This window comes from Netta rufina (assembly GCF_964035555.1).
Source record: "Netta rufina genome assembly, chromosome: 5".
NCBI classification, from domain to species: domain Eukaryota; kingdom Metazoa; phylum Chordata; class Aves; order Anseriformes; family Anatidae; genus Netta; species Netta rufina.
This window is the reverse complement of record NC_140128.1, coordinates 7,044,650-7,065,001: the sequence shown is the minus strand read 5'-3', so window position 1 is coordinate 7,065,001 and position 20,352 is coordinate 7,044,650. Positions and strand designations below refer to the sequence as shown.

Here is a 20,352-nt window from a genome sequence, read left to right as displayed (position 1 = left end):
CAGGAAATAAAATAAAGCAGCACAAAGAACCAAACAGATGCACACACTTGAAGAGTCCACAAGAGGGGGTCATTCAATTATACAATCATTTAACTTATGTTTCAAAGCTCTACCCGCAGCATATCACAATACAAACGATTGATAAACACCGCGTGAGAAACTGGACAACAGCTACAAGGAATTTAACGTTTGAGAACTTATGGTAGGCTATATTTGCATACTGGAGTGAGAAAAAGGGTGTTACTTTTCCTGACTATGCTAAACAACCGAAAAACATCCTTGATAGCACAGTCTGAATGGGACACAGCTAGCAAGGGGCTATTCTAGATGCATTCCTGCCCCAAAATACTCCAAACAGAAACTAGCCAAGCCTATTATACTTGGCTATACTGAAGCAGATACACTGCTACTCATTTGCAGCTAAGTAATTAATAAATGCAGAAACAGCTTAGATTGATATCGCACTCTTCTTGGGAGGCGTGCGGCGTATTTTACTCACACTGAAACACACCACAGAGTTGTTGTGCATTCATGCCCCTGTGCTGCAGCCGTCCATGGGTATTTTGCTGGTTGGCAGGCTCACAGAGACCCTCACGTAGGAGCTTGGGCTGAGAGCTGAGCAGCAACACACAGGAGGAAGCCACAAAGTCCTTTATAAAGTACTGGGCATTTCTCCTGTTTCCCAACAGGTAGCCACCAGGAAGTCTCAGCTTCCCTCTTAGCATTACCTGGACAATAAACACCCTTTTCTTTCCTGGTACAATGCAGTTCTTCTTAGACCTCAGTTGCATTGGAAGTAAATACACAATTGTACTACGGAGCTTTCTATTGAGATCCCCAGCAGCTAAAAAGCATTAGAGCAACCAGCTTAAGTTACACACTCATCAAGTATCTCTTAACTGCAATGTTGATGTCACTAAGTAAATATTTAGCCACAGTCATCATTCCTCCAAACTGTTTTCCTTATCCCACACATTACAAGTTTCTGTTTTTCTCCCGCAAGTATCCGATCACTTCCAGCAGCATTATCCCGTGCCCTTTGTGTACTCCCCCCTGCTCCTGTGTACACAAACCACTTCAGCACTCAAATAAATAGCGCAATCCAGTGACTACAGGAAAAAGCTCTAGCACAAATCATGCTCAGTCCCTGAATTTCCTGATAGCAAAATTGTTCCGATCCCATAGCCCAAAAGTTACGTTGGTGTGTGATTTATGACTGAACGTGACTGCCTCGTACAATAGTACCAGAACATTTTCTTAGCTGCCTTCTCCCCTTACCCTGTGTGGCTTTCCAAGCACCGCTTCTTGCCCTCGCTAAGCGCCACGAAGCGTTGGAGACCCCAATGGGGAGCAATGTGTCCGCCTCGCTGGCGGAGAGGAGTTAGCTTTACAAGCGTGAGGGGAAAAGAAGGGAGGCTAAGGGGGCAGGCAGAAAATGTAAGCTGTTTCTTTTGCCCTACCTGGTGAGGAAGACCTGGTGAAGAGGAAAATGCTGTAGAGTGCTGTTTGATAAGTAGATGCTGGGGGCTGAGCAACAAGTTTGGGGATGCGCTGCCACCCGGGCACCCTCCTCTCCTCACAGCTCGCCCTCAGCTGCTACCCGCGAGTTTTATTTCGGGGCGGCGAGGACCAAACGCGGCTTTCAGCGCTTTCATCAACCCAGCAGGGAGAAAGAACTTCTCAGCCCTGTTTGACAACAACGAGAAGCCTTCAAGAAGCGACGACGGGATTTCTCCGGGTCAATCGCTAACCAGGAGCGGTGCCGGAGCTGCTCGTACCTTGTCCTCGAGGGGGGTCAGGGCAGCTGAGGGGACAGCCGGAGCCCTCGGCGGGGCTCCCTCAGGGCGTTCCCTGCCCGCCCCGGTGCCGGCTGAGGTGCGGCCCTGCCCCTCGGCCGCTCCCTTTCCAGGAAGCGATCGCTACGGGGCGGCGGCCCCCCGGCAGACACCGAGCGGGCCGGAGCCTCGGCAGGGCAGGTAGGGGAGCCGGCAGGGCCCGGGGAAGAGCGGGGGCTGAGCGCGGGCGGCCGGCGGGGGGCTCGGCTGCGGCGGCCGCCTCAGGGAGGGGAGCGCGGGCTGCTGGGGCTCGCTGAAGGCAGAGCGGGTGCTGCGTTGGTTGACACCGGGGAGCTGCCTTCTCTCGATTAGAGAGCCCGGGGACCTTTCGGGGAGCTCCCTGAGGGGGTTTTCTTGTTAAGGTGGCCGCCGAGCCCGTGTGGCAACTCTGTGGGGTCCCCCGGAGGGGAGCGGGGCTCGGCGCCACGTGCGGGTGTGGTGCCAGGGAAGGTGCGGAGACACGCAGGACCTGTTTGTGGGGCGGTTTTTATCTCCGCCAGGGCACCATTAGCCCGAGCGGCGTGTAGGTGCTTGTGCTGGGTGACTTCACCTGTGGGATTCACGCAGGGTTCAGCGCCGACACCTCGGAGGAGCGATTGCGCCGTCGTGTTCCCGAGTTTCTGCCTGACGGAGCCCGGACATGTTGGTGGCCTTGGCCCTGCTGTGTCAGCTCCAGGCTGTGGTGGTGTCTGCGGTGCCGCACTGCGCTGAGGCACGAAATGACCCGAAGCACCCGGAATCTGAAGATGGTAACTGACTTTTACCACAATTTTGGTCTTCCTGAAGTCAAACTGTATCTAGGTTTTCTTCTACTAACTTCTAAACTACTTTCTTCTTATGCGCGCAAATGCCTTCCTGCTTCATAAACACACTTTACAGTTTTGTTCTTATTTTTAGTGTGCTTGAATCCCTTTTGCTGAAACGTGTGATAATTTGGGTGTCAGTAATATATGTGTATCAGATTCACCAGTAAGAGAAGCTTGGCACAGCCGAGCTTTTTCTAAGTCTTTGGATTATTGTCAGTGATATGAACAGAGAAATGTCAAAATTTCCAAAGTTTGAAATCTGTATTCAGACGGTATTGCTTTGATACTATCTGAGCACATTACATCATAGTTTTGTATATCTAGAATTCATTTAAAGTGTTTATTTGCTTGGTGTTTGAGACTTTTTTTTTTCCTCAGTGCCAGATCCCTTACAACACCTTGAAATATAGCGCTGATATTGCAGTTCCCTACTTTGGAAGGAGGGAGGTGGAAAGGAGGTAAAAACAAATTTAGTCTTCAAGAAGGACTCAATCACTGTGATGCTGAGCCATCATAGTTAAGCCCTGATGTTTAACATTTAAGTGTCAGGGCTTCGTAAAGGAATTTTTAAGATAGCTGCCCCGTCTCCTCAGTGAATAAGGAGTGCAGAAAACTTAACACAGACTTGCAAAAGCCATCGCATTGAGCAGGAACTCCTTCAGGGCAGTAGGTTGATCAGAAAACATAGCTAGCAGAAGAATGCTGAATACAGGTTATTCATTAAAATCCATATTGCTCTGGGGCAAAACACACAGCTGCCAGACTGCTTCTACCCTCCAAGTTCACAGCACAGAACCCTCTTCTGGCAATAGACTTGGTTCTCTCATTTTTTAAGACAAAGTTGGAAAGTGGGAGGCCCATCTCTTTTATCCAATAATTTAGCAATTAGAACAATTGCCAAGAGTATGGGGTACCTGCCTTGTGAGGTTACCTCTTCAGCATTTTCTGAGCCTCTTTTACCACTAGAGTGACTTTATTCAGCACATCGCATGGATGCATTTTTAATTAAATGTTCGGCATGCTAAAATGGGATTTACCATCTTGTTGCACTATGGCTCAAGAACTGCAGTTCTGTCACGTATAGCAGAGAATTCAAGTTCACGTCTCATTCTTCAAATACTATCTTAATCATGGGATCATATGTAATTTGGAGGTGGAGACAGGTACACATTGACTATGTCCTATAAAGTAACAGAAGGCACAGGTAAATGGATGAAGGCTCTGAGAGCGAAAAGGAGCTTGTATCACTGGGAAGAAGGGGTCATAGGTTCTACTGTATTCTCCAGGCAGCCTCATTGTGCACTTCATTCATTAAAATGCAGCAATTATCTAAGTTAATTCAGAAGTATAGTTAATAGCACTTGCAAAGAAAGGTATGAAACACTACTGAACAGAACCAAAGATCTGTTTCAGACGTATTAAGTTACTCCTATGTGATTTGCAATGAACCAAGATATCGATAATATTTATTTCTGTGTAATTCTTTTCCCTTTCTAGAGAGCAAAATATTTTGAGATACCATTGCCAGATCTAATAGTCACTATTAGGATAAAAATTCCAGAATGATGTGATAATCCAGCCAAACAAGAACACAGAGCTAATTTGTAGCCAAATAACTTTATTCTGAATCTCATCTCCTTTTTTAGCTGTCTGCCTTGGTATGTAACAATGCTGTTTTTGAATTACAGTTGCAAAAATAATCCTCTAGTCATCTTACTAAACCAAATAGTCTGGATTTCTTAGAGCGCAGATTTGGCTTTCACTGAAAGCCAAGCCAGAAAACTAGTTCTGTCATATAAAGATGGTATTTCTTAAAAGAAGCTATAGCAAGAACAGGCTAAAACTTGACTATGAAAAACGCCTGGTGAGAAAACACATTCCTGTATTCCAAAGCCTTCTACAATTTCACTAACTTCTGGAATCTTACCTTACAACTTACTCCACGAGGCTTCATAGGGCTTGTAATAAGCACAAAAGAAGAGAAGAATTAAATTTCTTCAGAAATGCCTGCTGCCAGTAATATTCCTATCATGGACTACTTCAAAACAAATAAGCAGGGTAATATGCCAATCTTTACATAAAACTTCCTGCCATGGTTGTGAAAGGAACTGTTCCTGTGAGTAGGACTCTGGCCATGATGTAAAATCTAGTCTATAAACAAACGTTGGAACTCACAGACACCTGAATCTTGATAAATGTATTTTGAAGATTCTTTTGGAAGATGACTTATTTTTTCTTTCCCCTCCAGTAGGTCAGCATCTTGCTGGGTTTCAATCAGACTGGATTTCTGCATTCTCTGACTATGCTTTGTTCTCAAAGGCTCCAGTGAAAAACTGATGCCCGTATCCCAGAAGGGATAATACTAAATCTTGAACTGCCAACTGCTGTCTTGAGAACCAAATTCTCTTGGCCATTATAAGAAATAGCTGAAATGCTTTACGAGAGGAAAATATGTCCATTTTATATTGCATAATTGGAAAATTTAGCAGCAAAGACAACATATTAGGAAGAGAGCTCGATGTTTTTTTCTCCTCTATGTAGTTGAGAAGAAGAGAACTTCTACAGGAAAAAGTTGACTCAACATAGTCCCTTTAAGATATTAACCACTCTTTAAAAACAGCCTTCCTAACTTGTCTTAAATCACTTTTTTTTTTTTTTTTTAAACTAGTGTTCACATCAGCAAAGGAGGCCAATTTATTCATCGGACGACGTCTTCTGAACAACAGATTTGATTTTGAAGTATTCACACCGGATAACCTGGAAAGAGAATGCTTTGAAGAGTTGTGCAGTTATGAAGAAGCCAGAGAAGTATTTGAAGACCCTGATAAAACGGTAGTTGTTCAAACAAATTGATATATAATGAAGGAGGTTATTGAATATACAATTACTGAATTTAAATACTATTTTTTACAGCAATTAAAACAAGATGATTGCTTATTTTATAGCAGTAGAGGCCCAAATTAGATACGATTATTGCTCTTGATATGCAGTGAATGTGCTTGCATATGTACTGTTGCGTTAAAGACTTGAGATAACGGCTCCAATTCTGCACAAACAATCAGAAATGAAACTTCAGAAGTACCTCTTGTGGCTATATCTATATGCATTTCAGAATCTTAGTAACTTCTCAGCATCTGGACAGAATGTGTTCCAAATGCTCTACGTATTAATTGGCTAATCTCATCCTTATTTAATGCGAAATAAGCGTTTTATAAGAGAGAAGTGCAAGCTAGATCTACATCTCAGCTATTGCTGAGTATGAGTAGCATAATTTTTAAGTTGCTACCTTTATGCACCTTGGAAAAAAATATTATTTAGACAAAACAAATGAGAAACTTTACAGCCCAGTAATAGAACATAATAATGGAATAATTAATAGAATAATAATAGAATACTTGCTGCATGTAGCATTAATCTCTTCACGATCCTATATGTGCTCTGCACTAACCTGAAGAGCAAGGAACACCTAACCTGAAGGTGGAAATGCTAGCTTGCAATTGCTATCATTTCCTTAAGGAAAAGATGAAAATGTTAAATCAGACTCTTTCTGGAGTTTTGCTAGACAGCAAAAGTAGAAATTATGGCTAAACACATTCAGCGCACTGCAGTTACGCAACATGAAGGTTTTTCTCTTAAAGAATCCTATTATTTTTCCTAGCTAATATGAATTCAAATTCTGTTCATAAAAATGTCTGATTCTTAAGAACTTGACTTTGCCTCATTGATACTCCTACGTAGGGATTACAAAGGTTAACTGTCACCATTTTTAGTATCACAATATTTGCTAACTTCTGCAGGCAGCAATGTCTCTATGATGTAACAGACAGCTAAATGCAGTTCAGTATTTCACCAACTGGCATTTTATTCTTTGTGAAATGGTAATTTTTATGCAAATTTGAATGTATGACATAAATATGATGGGATAAGCAAGTACAAATCCCTCATCAAGAGTTGCTTCTGTTTATGCCATTGTTAAATTCTGCCTACAGTACCATATTTTATAAAATGCTCAAGGTTGCCAATTATGGATCTTTTATAAATCTGATCCTTTGTATTTTTATAGATGGATTTTTGGAAAGACTATTCAATTAAAGGCCCTAAAATAAAAACAGGTAAATCATCTTTTTATTCTTTTCTTCTTTCCTCATATTGCAATGTCTTGTATTTGTTATAACAGTACCTCCTTAAAAGTACACCAGTTAGCAGATCTACAATTTGATCAGGGTCACAAGTATGTGAAGAAGTATTTGGAAGGCATTGGAGGAGAGACATCTCAGAAGCTTCACATACAGAAAAGGGAACATCTACTCACCTCTGCTTTAAGCTGAATGTGAACTGTGTTGCACTGATACTATGGCTTGTCAGAGCACACCAGACATTTGTGGAAAGGAACAGCTTTATAGCACAGCAGAATTGATATTTCATAGTGGACACTGTAGAGTATGTAGATGGGAAAAACCCTGTCTGAAAATAACCAATATTTTATTTCCAGGTGATGAAACACTACAAAAGATTAACGTCACAGGACTTCTCATCAGTCTAGTTGCTGCTGGAGTAATGTTAGTCATAATCGGACTGCTTATCTTCTACTGCTGCAAAAGCAGATGCAAATCAAGGCAACCACCAGGGTAAGGAACTTCACTGCTTAGAGGGGGGAAAAAAAAAAAAGTAAAAAATCCACCTTGGCCTCTTACAGTGGAATTTAAAAACCACCACTGGTTGCACTGGTTGGTCTAACTGTGTTCTCAGATAAGCCAACGGGAGCTCTAGTTCTCAGTTTCCTGGAAGCAAAGCTAGGTGAGGACTAGCAGTAAGTAGTTTCGCTGAAGTTAATTAATAACAAACAGCACTTGCACAGCTGACACACGTTCTGTTTTTGTGTTTGTGTGTCTTCTTGGGTCCAAAATACCCTTGCTTAAAAACAGAATCAATTTAATAGGTTGGGGCCTGCACTAGAAAGTCTAAGTGTGCTCTATTTTGCTCTCAGAAGTAGAGTGCACTTCATGGCATTTCACCTGCTTCAGATGTGGAAGGAGGTAGGTTGGAGGAAATGCTTCTCTATCGATTCTCCAGCCCTGCTTCATCCTAAACTTCAATAGAAGAGGAGTCTGTTCTCTTCCCTACCCATTTCCCATTAGTGAACTATTCTTACCCTGTGGCCTGAGGAGAGTATTTGGATTCTGTTGTTTATGATCGGTAACGGCAAGGGCAGTTTTTTTATTATTGCTTCACAACAAAGACTTTATATCCTGTCTTCCATTTATTAAAACAGAAGCTGCTACTTATAATGCTGTTAACTTTGTTTAGGTACTTGGATTATGCAAGAAGTAGAAGACGTAACTCTACCAGCATCTTCAGAAGGCATGAAGAGTTTTCTTTAAATCCAGTTCCTCTCAGAACTGATGATTCAGGACTACCAACTTATGAGCAAGCAATTACTTCAGGTGGACAGCACGAGGTACCACCACCTCCTTACCCAGGGCCCCCAAAAGGGGCACGGGTGTTCAGAAAGTCCATGTCGCTCCCTGCCCCTTAGCTACAACCCTCCTTCTGGAGAGAGGGGGTATTACTGAAGCATAACATACTTTTTTAAAGTGCGCTACCTTGCATATTGCAAGACAGTTTACAAAAATGTGAAAGATCTTTAGCATAACTAGGAAAAAGTGAAAATCCCATTTGGGAGAAGTGATCTGTTGCAAAGACTGCAGGACAATTCTTTGCATGAGGTTACTGCGCTAAGATGAGGGAATGTATCGGGATTAAGTCTTGTACTGTTACACTCTTCCACATGCACTTTGAGCCATCCCATCATACTATTGATGTTTCATTAATAGTTTCATCTTGTTTCTTTAGAAGGAACAGTATTTTAATTGGTTTCATAGACACTAACCATTTTTGTGACTTGATGTTTTCAATCACTAAGAAATCTACTTTATTGTTTGTTGTATTCACTGCTGTGTAATTTTCTATTCATTCTAGTAATAGATTTGAGTTTGAAAATTACTTTATGAGTTGATCAAGTATAAATACGTTACTGCTTCTGGAATACATTGGTTTGTTTTAGACATTGCTGGTTAATACTACTTAATTTTATGTATTTTTGTGATTATTTTGGATGAAGAGGAACCGTTAACTGCAAGACATGTTACCCACTCAGACAAAGTATACTTTAATCAAAAGTTTTTTTGATACTCCAACATGGTATTTAGTGTACTACCAGTCTTTTTCTGGGGGGGATGCTAAGCACAGAGCTAGAGATTTGTCCCTTGTTAAAATTATGGTTAGGATACTTTGTTTGGGAAGTACACAGGTTCCATGGATAATATTCCTCTTGCAGTCTCAGTATATAAATGGGGGAAGAAGAGACATTTTTCTTGTGGAATAATATGCCAAACTACTCCAGGCTTTTCTCTAGATTTTTCCTGGGACACAAACATACTAGTTAAATGGGACTGACAGCAGCACTTTCAAGGAGAGGGATTTCACAGGGATTGTAAAAGTTCAGATTCTGTACTGTTTTATGTAATGATGTATGCAGCTGGCAAGATCACAAATAAACTACAGAAGTTGGACTGAAACCTACTTAATCACTTGAACTTTGATTCTTCTGCTATTCCTAAAACTCATTTGCAAGTGATTCTATGCAATGCCAGCAAAAATCTTGACCTTCATATAATGAAAAAAAAACACACCTAGGATGAGTAACTTTACTGCTAAAAGAACTTATAGCATGGATGTTAAACTGCACCTTTTATATACTTCTATAGCATATAACACTTCAAAATTAGTCAATGAATCTGCAGTTTAGACCCTGAGGGTATTCAAAATATGCAGCGACTGACATTCAAATAGTGGTTACATGTAACAAACAAGTGGTTGCATGTACACGTCCTGTACATGTACACGTCCTGTACATTATAAATATGGAGCAAAGTTTAAAATTAAATTAAACATAACAGACTTACCTCATCTTAGATAGGGAAAAGTTTCCCAAGTAGTCAATGGGATTGTTTGTTTGTTTTGCTTTTACTTTCATAGATGGGCTACTCTGTCAAAACGCTTACCTTGTATCTTGTTTTGTTTTAGAAGTTCTTACTCATCTGGGTAGTACAGGAAAAATAAATAACAGGTAGACCATGCTGTTTTGTGAATTAAGTATTGCCACACTTCCATGTTTTACACACTATTTCCTTTGCAAATGTAGTTACTATTAGAATATAGAAAAGAGCAAATAGAACTCTCCTTAGGTGAGCGGAGGAGGTAGTTTTAGAGGAGCAAAGCAGGAGCAAGTTTAATCCAGCTTGTGTACAGATGTAAATCATCAGAGCTGACCTTCAGGACTTTTCTTTTCAAGGGCTGGCAGGAAAGGCAGTGGATTTTAAGTAAATTAACAGACATCTACTGTGACAGATAAAACCAGAAGTGTCTAAATGAAACCCTGAGAAAAGTTGCGGAGTACTTTAATTCTGTTTCTCACAGAACAGATTTAAACATGTCACAGTACTTAGATGGTCTTGGCTATCACCTTGGACCATTTTCAAAACTTACTTCGTGTTGTCCTTCCAGCATCATACCAGTTTACAGCATGCAACCTTTTAGAAGTCTGAATAGACTGTTAGTTAGAGCAAATACCTGACAGTCAGAGAAGCAGTCTCCAATTCTATCAACTGAAAAAAAAGTCACCTGACCTGTTTTTTGCTTCAGTGACACAGGAAACCCTACTATGCCATTTCTCAAATCCTTTGACGAATATTATTATAAGAATTATTTGTGTGTGTGTGTGTGTGTGTGTGTAAAAAACTGGAGGAACAAAAACAAAGGACCACATGGAAGCGTACCTCCTCTGCAGTTTAGGAAAAACGTGACTCTTGAAGTGTTTGATTTTGGTCCTACAGAAGTCTATGGTAAGGTTTTTATTGACTACAACTGCACTGGGATTGGAGCCAAAAATGAAATAACTTATTACTTCAGGTAGTAAAAAAAAATATAATGCACTACCCCTTTATTTACCACAATGCTGTTCCCAAACCTAATTTATAGGTTATTCTACTGTCTTAATGATGTCTACTTACATAAGCCAGGATTTTTGAGTCTGATCTGCCCTCAAGAAGTATATTTGGAAAGCACAATAAGATCCTTCATCTTTCCTACATTACTAGCTCTGAATAAGCTGCATTAATTATCCATAGGAAGTCATTAGCAATTCTTTTTGATTACTGTGATCAACACTACAGGTTCCTTTGCAGCCTTTTTTTCCCTTCTTTAAGCAAAAAAAAAAAAAAAAAAAATTTACCATGTGGTAAAGAACAGGAAGGAAACACCAGGTTTGAAACCCATCTATAAACACTTTAAGCTTGCTCTTTCTACACTGTAAATGTCTTTTCATTTATTCATGTCACATAGAAACTTCCCACTATACAGTTTTCATGGTCAAGAACTTTCATTTTCCTCTCAAAAATGTGAAGTACGCCTTCCCCAATGCTGCTCTTTATTTAGTGGTAACTTCTGACTGTTTCTAGTCATTCCTGAACTGTGTAAATGGTTCTTGTGACTTCACTGTATTTCAACTCTCCTTCTACCCACCTAAGCTGGCCTTTTGAATGCAGTTGTCACTAGTTATGTTTTCATTGCAACTTGGATGTTAAGTGCTGGCATTCTGGTGAGAGAGAAGCAGTGACATTTAAAACTCTGCTAGTCTGTTATCTTGCAAAACAATTTCCAATAAACATGTGCACAGGCTAATCATAGCAAAAAAAAAAAAAAAAAAAAAAAAAAAAAACAAACACACACAAAGTCTAATTCAGCCTAAGGTTTTTTGTTTGCTTGTTTTACTAAAGAGAAAAACAGATAAAACCATTTAGAATTTCTTTTTGTGAAGCTGTTAACAGCAAGCATACTTCTTTATGGCATATAGCAACTGTCAAAGGGGAAGAAGCCTTTTTTTTATAAACATTGTTAATTTCTACTCTGGACAAAAGCTTCCTACGTCACTGCTCTAGTTCACTTCAGCATCTGATGTATATAAATACGAAGGAAGGTTCTGAACTGTGAACAGCAGTCACTGGACATGAAGCCCTCAAGACAGACAAGCCAAGTGAACAAGGCGGCGTACCCTTCCATCTCCCTTGGCTTTCACCAGACCTTTGGTGGGAAGCTTTAACACAATGATGTGTCAGAAAAATTCCCATCTTCTACAGGGTAGTTAAGTGAGCAAGATCATGACAGAGCACCAGAACAGGTGTGCAAAAACCAAAGCAGGAAGCAGAACTTCCTTGTTCGGTCATGGTGACTTCACCCTGAAGGGATGACACACACTGCGCAGTGAGAATAAACTTCTGCAGAGAGGCAGGGAGGACAGCTGAGGGCAGCTAGGTACAGCTGATAACGTAGCACAACCAGGTCAGAACAACTTCCACAAGATTGAGTAGGGTCAGCCTTATCTCCCTGCACAGAACCCCGCTCCTGCCACACAAGATGAGCTGAACTAGCTGGTTAAAATTCCTCAGAGTAGTAGTCTCTTGTATTTGAAAATCCAATGAATATTATAACCAGTCACCTAAACTGAGACTTGGAAAACAGCTGATGGGGTTTGGGTGCTTCACTCTGATTAAGCCAAAGACCTGAAAGGATCAGAAAAATACTTCAGTCTTGACGTTGGTACATTTCAACACAAGTTTTGAAAAGGCCTTAGAACAGGTTTGGAAGTTCTGGTGCAGTACTTGCTTCATTTAGGAAATGAGAAACTCTTGATATCGTTGAAGTTGTTTAAGCAGCTTCAGTTAAATTCCCTAAATATCGGTAACTACTAAATACGTATTGAATATTACATGTCCAATATTTAATGTTAAATACCCAGCTTGGATGCAATACAAAGGATAATATCCAGTAAGCGTTAAAATAAAATACTCCTTGTTAAACCATGAGCTTATCTGAGAACAAAAGCTTTAAGTTCTGTTGTTTTCCTACATTATCACTGCATATTTCTCCCACTTGCCTTACACCAGTACTGGTGCTTACTAGATCCCTTCATGAATCAGCTGAATGTGCTCATCCAGCAAAAATGTAGTCAGCTTTCTGGTGAGCAGGTGAGTTGAATCAGCTCAAGTGTGAGTGGTGGTGCCTCAGAAGGTGTGGAACCACATGATCAGGAGGAGGGTTGCGAAGGTGAAGGAAACAGGGACTTCCCCCTCTTTGGTACAGTGTGCTTTCTGTCAGCTCACTCATCTCTTGTAGCATCAGAAGTGCCACGATTTAGTAGATCAACATTTGTTCTGCTCCTGAAGACTGAGATTCATTTGTCTGTAATTACACCCAAGCTTTTTATCAAATAAAGGCACCGAGCTTATGTAAGGAAATGCAAAGAAAGAACACTTGCCCTGAGGCTCCAAGATAAAGCATGTTCTTTGGAAGGCAGCACTTTCTTCCCTATTTATACCTTTCTTAGCATCCAGCTTGATGTTTGAAGAGGCCAACTGCCAAATTAAATGCAAAATCTTATCTGTTAAGCAATTGCAATTTTCGGCTTTGGTCAGAACCACAATCACAACCAAAAAAACCACCCAACAATCAGTCGGTGATTAATAACAGGCCTGACCAAGGCTTGTGTTACTACTGCGTAACACCTGCATGATCAGTGCTGCTTATGGAAGATAACCACAGCCTGGCAGCATCTTTACTTACACACAGCCCACACAAAGGTGCTACATCCACATTCTCTAAGTGAATTCCTGGTTTGTTCAGCACGGAAGAAAGAAGCTGAGAAATTTTATTCTGCACCCTTTTTAAAATTTGTTAGATAATCAGTCCCAGCTCCGCTTTGGCCTGCACTTTTAAAAACTTCATCCGGTCATGTACACTCAAATTATTTGAATATTTCTCTCTCTGAAACATTAATTTTCAAAAAAAAAAAAGTCTGTAGGTCTCTGAAGCGCTATTTTCAATCAATTTTGAAGATTCCTTCTCCCAGCATAAGGCTAACTGCTAGGTGTTTCTAGAGCTTTTGCTGACAAACGGAAGCAGCATTAGCCACTGAAAGCTAAACACCACGATGTCTGTGTATGTTAGCAAGCTATTCACTGTGATAGTTCCAAAATAAAGTACTATTATGAACCCAAGTTTGATCCTTTTGTCCACTTTCACCCACCAAGCTGTAAGCTCTGACCTGCAGAGTTAGCTGCGCACTGTGCTGGTAACTACTTTCTCCAAAGAACAGCAGCTGAAGCTGCTGGTCAGCAGGTCCATCTGACTCTACTTCTTTCCCATGCTTTGCAGCCCATCAAACACTGCCCTGAAGCATACCAAGCGTTTTGCTGCAGAAACAATAGTTTAACTGGAAGATTCCTAATACAAGAATTTTGTATTTCTTTATCTCACACTTAAACATGAGGGAAGAGCCTGGGTAAGACCAAAACCAAGCCTGATCTGTTATGGAAAGACAACGGACAGAAGCCGTGCCCTTTATGGAAGCAGGCGGCATCTGGAGACAGAGAGACACTGGAAAAGCCTTGCAGAGCTAGGTTTGCTGTAGCTGTAGTGAAAAGGATGCCAAAAGCACAGGCAGCAACTGCGGGCCCTAGGAAGAATCACCCCATTCAGTATTAACATTATTTAATTTATAACATTTATAATTAGAAAAAGGAAAGAAAGAAAGGAAGTTTCACGGAGGGGCTGCTATATTAGCTAACACAGTTCTGCAAGAGCTGGCTGGATTCTGGCCAAGCCAGAGTATGAGCAGAGAAACCCGTTACTGGCTGTGGAGGTAGCGCCTCAAGCACTCCTAGAGATTTCTGCACTGAATACGCCACAAGCTACCTCAACATCTCATCATCAAAAGCAAGTTTCCTGCTTTTGCTTGTCATCTCCTTCCTTTCCCACCTGCTTCTGGCTGTGACCTACTACTCTTTGCCCTGAACCAGCACTCGTTTGAAGCAAAACAAGCTGACTCAGCTGAGTGGAATTAACATGAAAATGTCCTGGCAAAAAAAAAAAAAAAAAGTAAATGTTCTTTTGCCAGAGGAGTAAATTTACTGTTTACCTTGTGACCGGAGTGCCTCACTGGGAGCAGGAGGGTGGAGCAGGGAAGGAGGAAGGGAAGGGAAGGCTTTGGATGCCTTTGGGTGTCAGCAAGAACCTAAGGCATCCCATCCCTGCTGGGACACCATACCTGTAGGCAGCACCACATGCTGCAGCTTTGAAGATCACTCCTTGAACATTACGGAGACAATCCCCACTAAAGTATCACCTTAAGTACTGAAATCCGTGCCTACGTGGCTCATAATCATCAAATGACAACTCGGGCTCTGTAAAGGATTTATGTTATTCTAACAAGTGGGGGCTATTTGTTTAGGGAGAGGAAAAAGCAACAGAAATCCAGTTCTGCCCCAGGCTGGTATGCTGCACAGATTGTGTTACAGGACTGTACTTTAAAATTTATATATATTCTTATATATATATATTATTTTTAAAAAAAGCATTAGATTGTTTTTCACAAAAATACGACTATTAAGTTAAATTTTCAGTTTGAGAGATAAGTGCATGTACTATCAACACTGGCTACAAGCACTCAGCGTTTATGAACTACAGTCCTGGATGTGTTAAAGCCCACTGAAGGTCAGTCCCTAAACTTGCTAGTAGTTGCTTTTGAAGCTGAAGCGTTCCTTACAAAAGCAAGAATCCAAATATTTCCAACCGACATTTAGAATCATGAACATGTCTAGTATGACTTTTAAATACACACCTTAATAAATGCACTTCAATCCACTCATTAAGATAACACACGTAACTAACAGGATTTGTCTAATATTTTTTCGGCGCTCTGAGACCTGTCAGAAAAGCTGTGCATGTGGCACAGATACAAAGACGATGTAAAAGCAATTATTCTAAGCAGACCCTTCTGTTGTCGCAGAGAATAAAGTTACTAAATACCTTTTTTGTTACAAAACGATAACACAGGCAAACTTCAATGCAACTTTCCAAGACAGAGGATGGCAACAAGCAGCAGGTATCAGCTTGATGAGAAAACCGCAGAAGTCTCACAAGCTAAGCTCAGGAGAACCGATTTTTCTCTCAGACACAGGAAATGCAAACTGCTGGATAAAATGACTTTACCTTGTGGTTACAAACATCAGTGGTGGTGTTCTCAGTCTACTCAACCTCTGTAAGAACTATGTAAAAGAAACTAAGCTTAAGAACAGCTATCATAACGTCTGCATATCTTTTCTCCTGACAGTAAATCTCAACGGATGTTTGTGTGGCATTTCTTATGCAAAGAGATCTTATTGTCACGTATCAGTATTAACATCTACACCTTCTCTTTAGAGAAATAACCTGGAATGAAAACACACAACGTTACAGTATACCTTAAGGTTTGAGTTGTCATTGACTGAGGAAAAAAAAAATGAATAAAACACTGGTAGTTTTACAATTTATTAGCATATTGTCGCAAATTGTGGCAAGAAACTTGTACAACAGCTCCACACTAACATGCTGCAACCGACCACTACAGCTAGGTGGAAAAGGGATTGCGCTCCACCTACCTACAGGTATCAGTCTTTCCTCAGGGGCATTTGAAGCAAAACAATGAACTTCAAGTGGAAGTGGTATTCTAATGGAGATGAGCAGACATCCTGCAGGGAAATCTAAGAAAAAAACTGGAGGTCCTTCTGCTAATGGCAAGGCTACTTTCCGTGCATCAGCAGCACAAGTTCTTCAGCATTAGCATAAAACTGGAGGCATTTTCTATCATCAGGCCTTGTTCATATGTAAAACAGCGACCCTTGTATTTCCCAGGGAACGGCCCCCCCGCACCCCACCGCGCACGCACGCTCTCCTCCTGCAAGCCATACAGGTGCTAACTTATGCAAACACAAGGGAAACTCACTCTGCTGGTTTCTGTCTTTGGCTGGCTTCTTTTCTTCTCTCTCCTCCCTCTGCCCTGGCCTCTCAGTGACTTTGCTCAGTCTCTCAGGTGCGGGTGGCTCTTGCACTCCCCTTTCCTTCCTGCTCCAAGGAGAGATTTCTTCCCATTGCTGGCCTTGCTTGAAGCTGGGCAAGACAAGAACAGAGCCTCAGCTTTTCCTCTTAAAATCCCTTACCTTATCACTGTCTCATTTAACATTGATTTTTCCCCTTTTTCATTCCAGTGTTGATATATTCATTTATATTGTGCTTTTTTTTTTTTTTTTTTTTTTTTTTGGTGGGGGGGGGGGGGGAGGGCATCTAATTTGATTAGCCGTAGGCAAAAGTTTCTAACGTCAGCATTTCACTGAAAAATTCATTTCACCCTGCGGTTTGACATCGCCTGGAGTACTACAAACCCAATCTTCAAAAGACTTACTTAATCATTAGCATACACCTTCCTCTTCAGAGCAAGGCCGACGCCTTCGGGTGCTCTCTTCTCTCCTCTCCGCTGCTCGGAGTCCTCATCCTCGCTCCTGGGGCCTCGCTGCTCCTCCTGCCTACCTCAGCCCCTGCATGCTCAGCCTGAGGGGAAGGCGAGACGCCCCCAGCCCCACACGGATGCTGCCCTCGCTTCCCACCCAGGTCTGTGCAGTGGGCGCCCGCTTGCCCTGCTTTATGCTCCCTTTTAGGAGCCACGCAGCCCAAAGCAGGGCTGTTTGCCCCTTGTGGCCGTATTTACGTGTCATTCCGGCCTGCTCCTCTCCTCTTCAGCCCAGCTCAGCCTCCAGGCCTGCGGCAAGCGCCGTGAGGAGCCCTGAGGAACGCAAGAAGGGAGAGAAAAATCAAAGATCGTAGCTTGTTGAAAAAGGAAAATAAATAAATAAATAAATAAATAAAGCGTTTTGATATTATTTAACCCCCCGTCAAACGTTATCAGGCGATTACAAATCGTTGTAGAAGGATGACGACGAGCTGCGGGGCGGCACAGCCGGGCTGCCCGCGTCCCCCCCCCCGCGCTGCCGGGGCCGACCCCGGCCCCTCAGCAGCAGCAGCCCCCGGAGCCCCCTGAGTTCCCCTGCGGTCCCCCCCGGGCGCCCTCCATCTTGTCAGCAGCCCCGCTGCCCCCGTCCGGCGGCGCTGCCCGGCCCCGGCGGCGCTCGGCGGGGACAAGATGGCCCCGCCCCGGCCCCTCCAACAAAGCCCCAGCGCTGGGCTCAGCCCCAAAACCGGCGGCGCCTTCCTCCCCCTGGCGGCGGCGGCTTCGGCAGCAGCGGCAGCGGCAGCGGCGGCCGCCCCCCCCCCCCTAGCCCCCGGCCGCCGCGGGCCGTGGCGGGGGAGGTGCATCCTGGGAAGGAGCAGCCCGACATGGCTCTCCGTCCGCCCGCCGCCCGCCGCTGAGCGGGAGGGGAGCGGAGCGGAGCGGAGCGGGGCGGGGGGGGCCGGGCCGCGGCGGCCGGGCCCGCATGAGGCGGGGGGGGGCCGCTCGCAGCCGCCCCTCTCGCTCCCCGCCGCCGCCCTGCGCGCAGGGCCCCAGCGGAGCCCCCCCCCCGTTCCTCCTCCTCCTCCTCCTCCTCCTGCTGCTGCTGCTATCGCGGCCCCGCGCCCTGCCCCGCTGATGGACAGGAACTACCCGCCGACCCCCGGCTTCGCCGAGCCGCTGGCCCCCGCCGCCGCCGCGCAGCCCAGCGCCGCCTGGGCCTACGAGCGGGGCGCCGGCAGCCTCAAGCCCAGGTGAGGAGGGGGGTGGGGGGGGGGGAGGCTGCGGCACAGGGCCGGGACGGGGCCTGGCGGCCCGCGGCGGGGCCTCCGCTGCCGCTGTTGCGCCCCCGGGTTCAAGAGTTCAGGGCGGCGGCGGGAGGGGGGCAGCGCCCCGCGTGTGCCCGGCGAACAATGCGCGGCCCCCGGGCACGAGGAGCGGCTCCCGCGGGGCTCCGCTGCCCTCCTCCCCGCGGGGTGCCGGCGGTGGTCCCGGGCTGGGGGAGCCCCCTCCCGGGTGACTTCGTGGGCAGCCGGAGCCCGGCGGCCAGGCGGGACTCGGCGCGGTGCTGGCTGAAGCGAAGCGCACGGGGTGGCTGCTGCGGGCTTCGCTGCTCAGTCGCGCTCGGAAAGCGGCTAAAAAGCTGCCAGCTACCCGTGGGAGTCGTAGCGAAGCGCCCAAAGCCCATTTTAAGGCGCGTTTCCCCAGCTGTCAGGTCTCCAGGTCTTAGGAACTTCCATCAATTTGCTGTGCGATGTTCTCCTTATTAAGAAAAACACACCGTCTCCTGGAGTTTGCTACCAGCCATTCTTGTCCTTTCATATTTTTTATTTTTACATCAGTTTTCTTCTGGGTGCCCTCCAATTCCTTGCCATCCTCCTTGACAGTGCGTTTTAGGAACAATTAAGCCGATGTTAAGAAAGAAGATAATGGGCCCTCTGTGGAGCTCCAGGTTCCCTGTTTGACAGACAAGGAGGGTCGCTTCCTTGGCCGCAGCCTTGCCCCATGAAGCTGCCTGCTCCTCTCCAGAGTTGCCTGCATGGCAAAATAAGGTCTCCTGCTGTTCTTTTTCGTCTTTCTTCCTAATCGTTGGACTACTTTTGGTCGTGTTAATATGTTGGCTTCCTTGGAAGGCGGTGACACGTCCTTTTTGTCTCGCTCTTGCCAGTTTTCAGCATCTATGGAGGATCGTGTCAGCTGTTCCACGAAGAAGCTTTGTATTTTCCAGGTCAGTTAAGAATCTGTGGTGCACAGCAAGAGTGGATCCCTCCAGGGTCTTAGAAGAAAGACAAATGCTTTCTGATTATTTTCTGCGTTCAGAAACAACCCAACCCTGCTTTCAGAAATCTAACGAGTATTTTTAGTAGATGCTGTATTAAAGCAATATTAATTTTGTATCTGGGAAGTTCCTTTATGGAAATTGCATGGGCAGCAGTCCCAAGACAGGTACCTTGCAGAAGCTGCCTTTACAAGTCAGCCTGTTAACCAAAGAAAATCACACTGGTATTACCGAATCTGTTCTTTGTATAACAGCGTTTTTGCTGTGAGTTAGGAAGCAGTGTCAAGATGATCTTGCTTTCATTTCCTAAAAGTTTCGTCTCGAGGTTGTGTAGATGCTGTTAAATGATACGTTTTAAAGGTGTTGACTGAAATGTTTTAACTTTTCTTTTGTAACTGTAGCTATGGCAGGAAAAAAATAATCTATGAATTGTACGCAGTATGTGCTTGAAGTGCTCCTGTACTGGGTTCTTATTTGGGCTTCACTTCATTTCAGTAAGAATTAAAATACTCTGTCTTCGGTAAGATTGCACCGAACACAGCTCAAATTGTTCAGTGTTAAATACAGTCTGAGCATGCCGAGGTGCTTCTGGATCCCTTGCTGCTGATCCCGTTCGTCTCAGTGTGGATGGAGGTGGTTGCTAGGGAATTGGGACACAGGATTTGGGCCTGTCACTACCAAGGCTTGGACCAGCCTGGCAGCAAGTTGTGAGGGTGCAGATGTGCTGCGGCCCAGTATCCTGATCACGCTTCCAGCTCATGTTGTGGATGGCTTTCCAATTTTCAAAATGGTGTTCTTGATTGTGGCTGACAGGTAGTCATCTCGGCAGCTGAAGCTGCATTAGCCTGATGTTAAATTAAAAATAAAACATGTGTCATGTTCATCTGGTGCTTGGCGGCAAGGCAGTCAGCCTTCAGGTGATGCAGATAACAGTATTTCATTCTGGCTCTTCTGATATTTATGCTGGTGTGGGCAATGTTGTGGCAGGCTATGCTCCCTTTGTGTGCAGAGCCGTGTTCAGTCTTAGCTCATCAAAATGATTTCTCCTCCCTGCAA

General features: G+C 44.0%; 2 protein-coding genes across 2 annotated transcripts in view; both read left to right on the top strand.

The window, feature by feature from the left end:
• Positions 1-2,475: 2,475 nt before the first annotated feature.
• Positions 2,476-8,304, top strand: PRRG4 (proline rich and Gla domain 4; the record flags this gene model as incomplete). The annotated part of the gene is made up of 5 exons (XM_084287247.1): positions 2,476-2,584; positions 5,238-5,473; positions 6,705-6,753; positions 7,134-7,269; positions 7,949-8,304. The coding sequence occupies 5 exons, from the start codon at positions 2,476-2,478 to the stop codon at positions 8,175-8,177; spliced, it is 759 nt and encodes a 252-aa protein (XP_084143373.1). The 3' UTR covers positions 8,178-8,304.
• Positions 8,305-18,126: 9,822 nt separating this feature from the next.
• The window catches only part of QSER1 (glutamine and serine rich 1), a 42,953-nt gene continuing 40,727 nt past the window's right edge, over positions 18,127-20,352 (top strand). Inside the window, exon 1 of the mRNA XM_084288399.1 lies at positions 18,127-18,271. Within this exon, the coding sequence (XP_084144525.1) occupies positions 18,156-18,271 (116 nt within the window). The 5' untranslated portion in view covers positions 18,127-18,155. The remainder of the gene's footprint in view (positions 18,272-20,352) is intronic.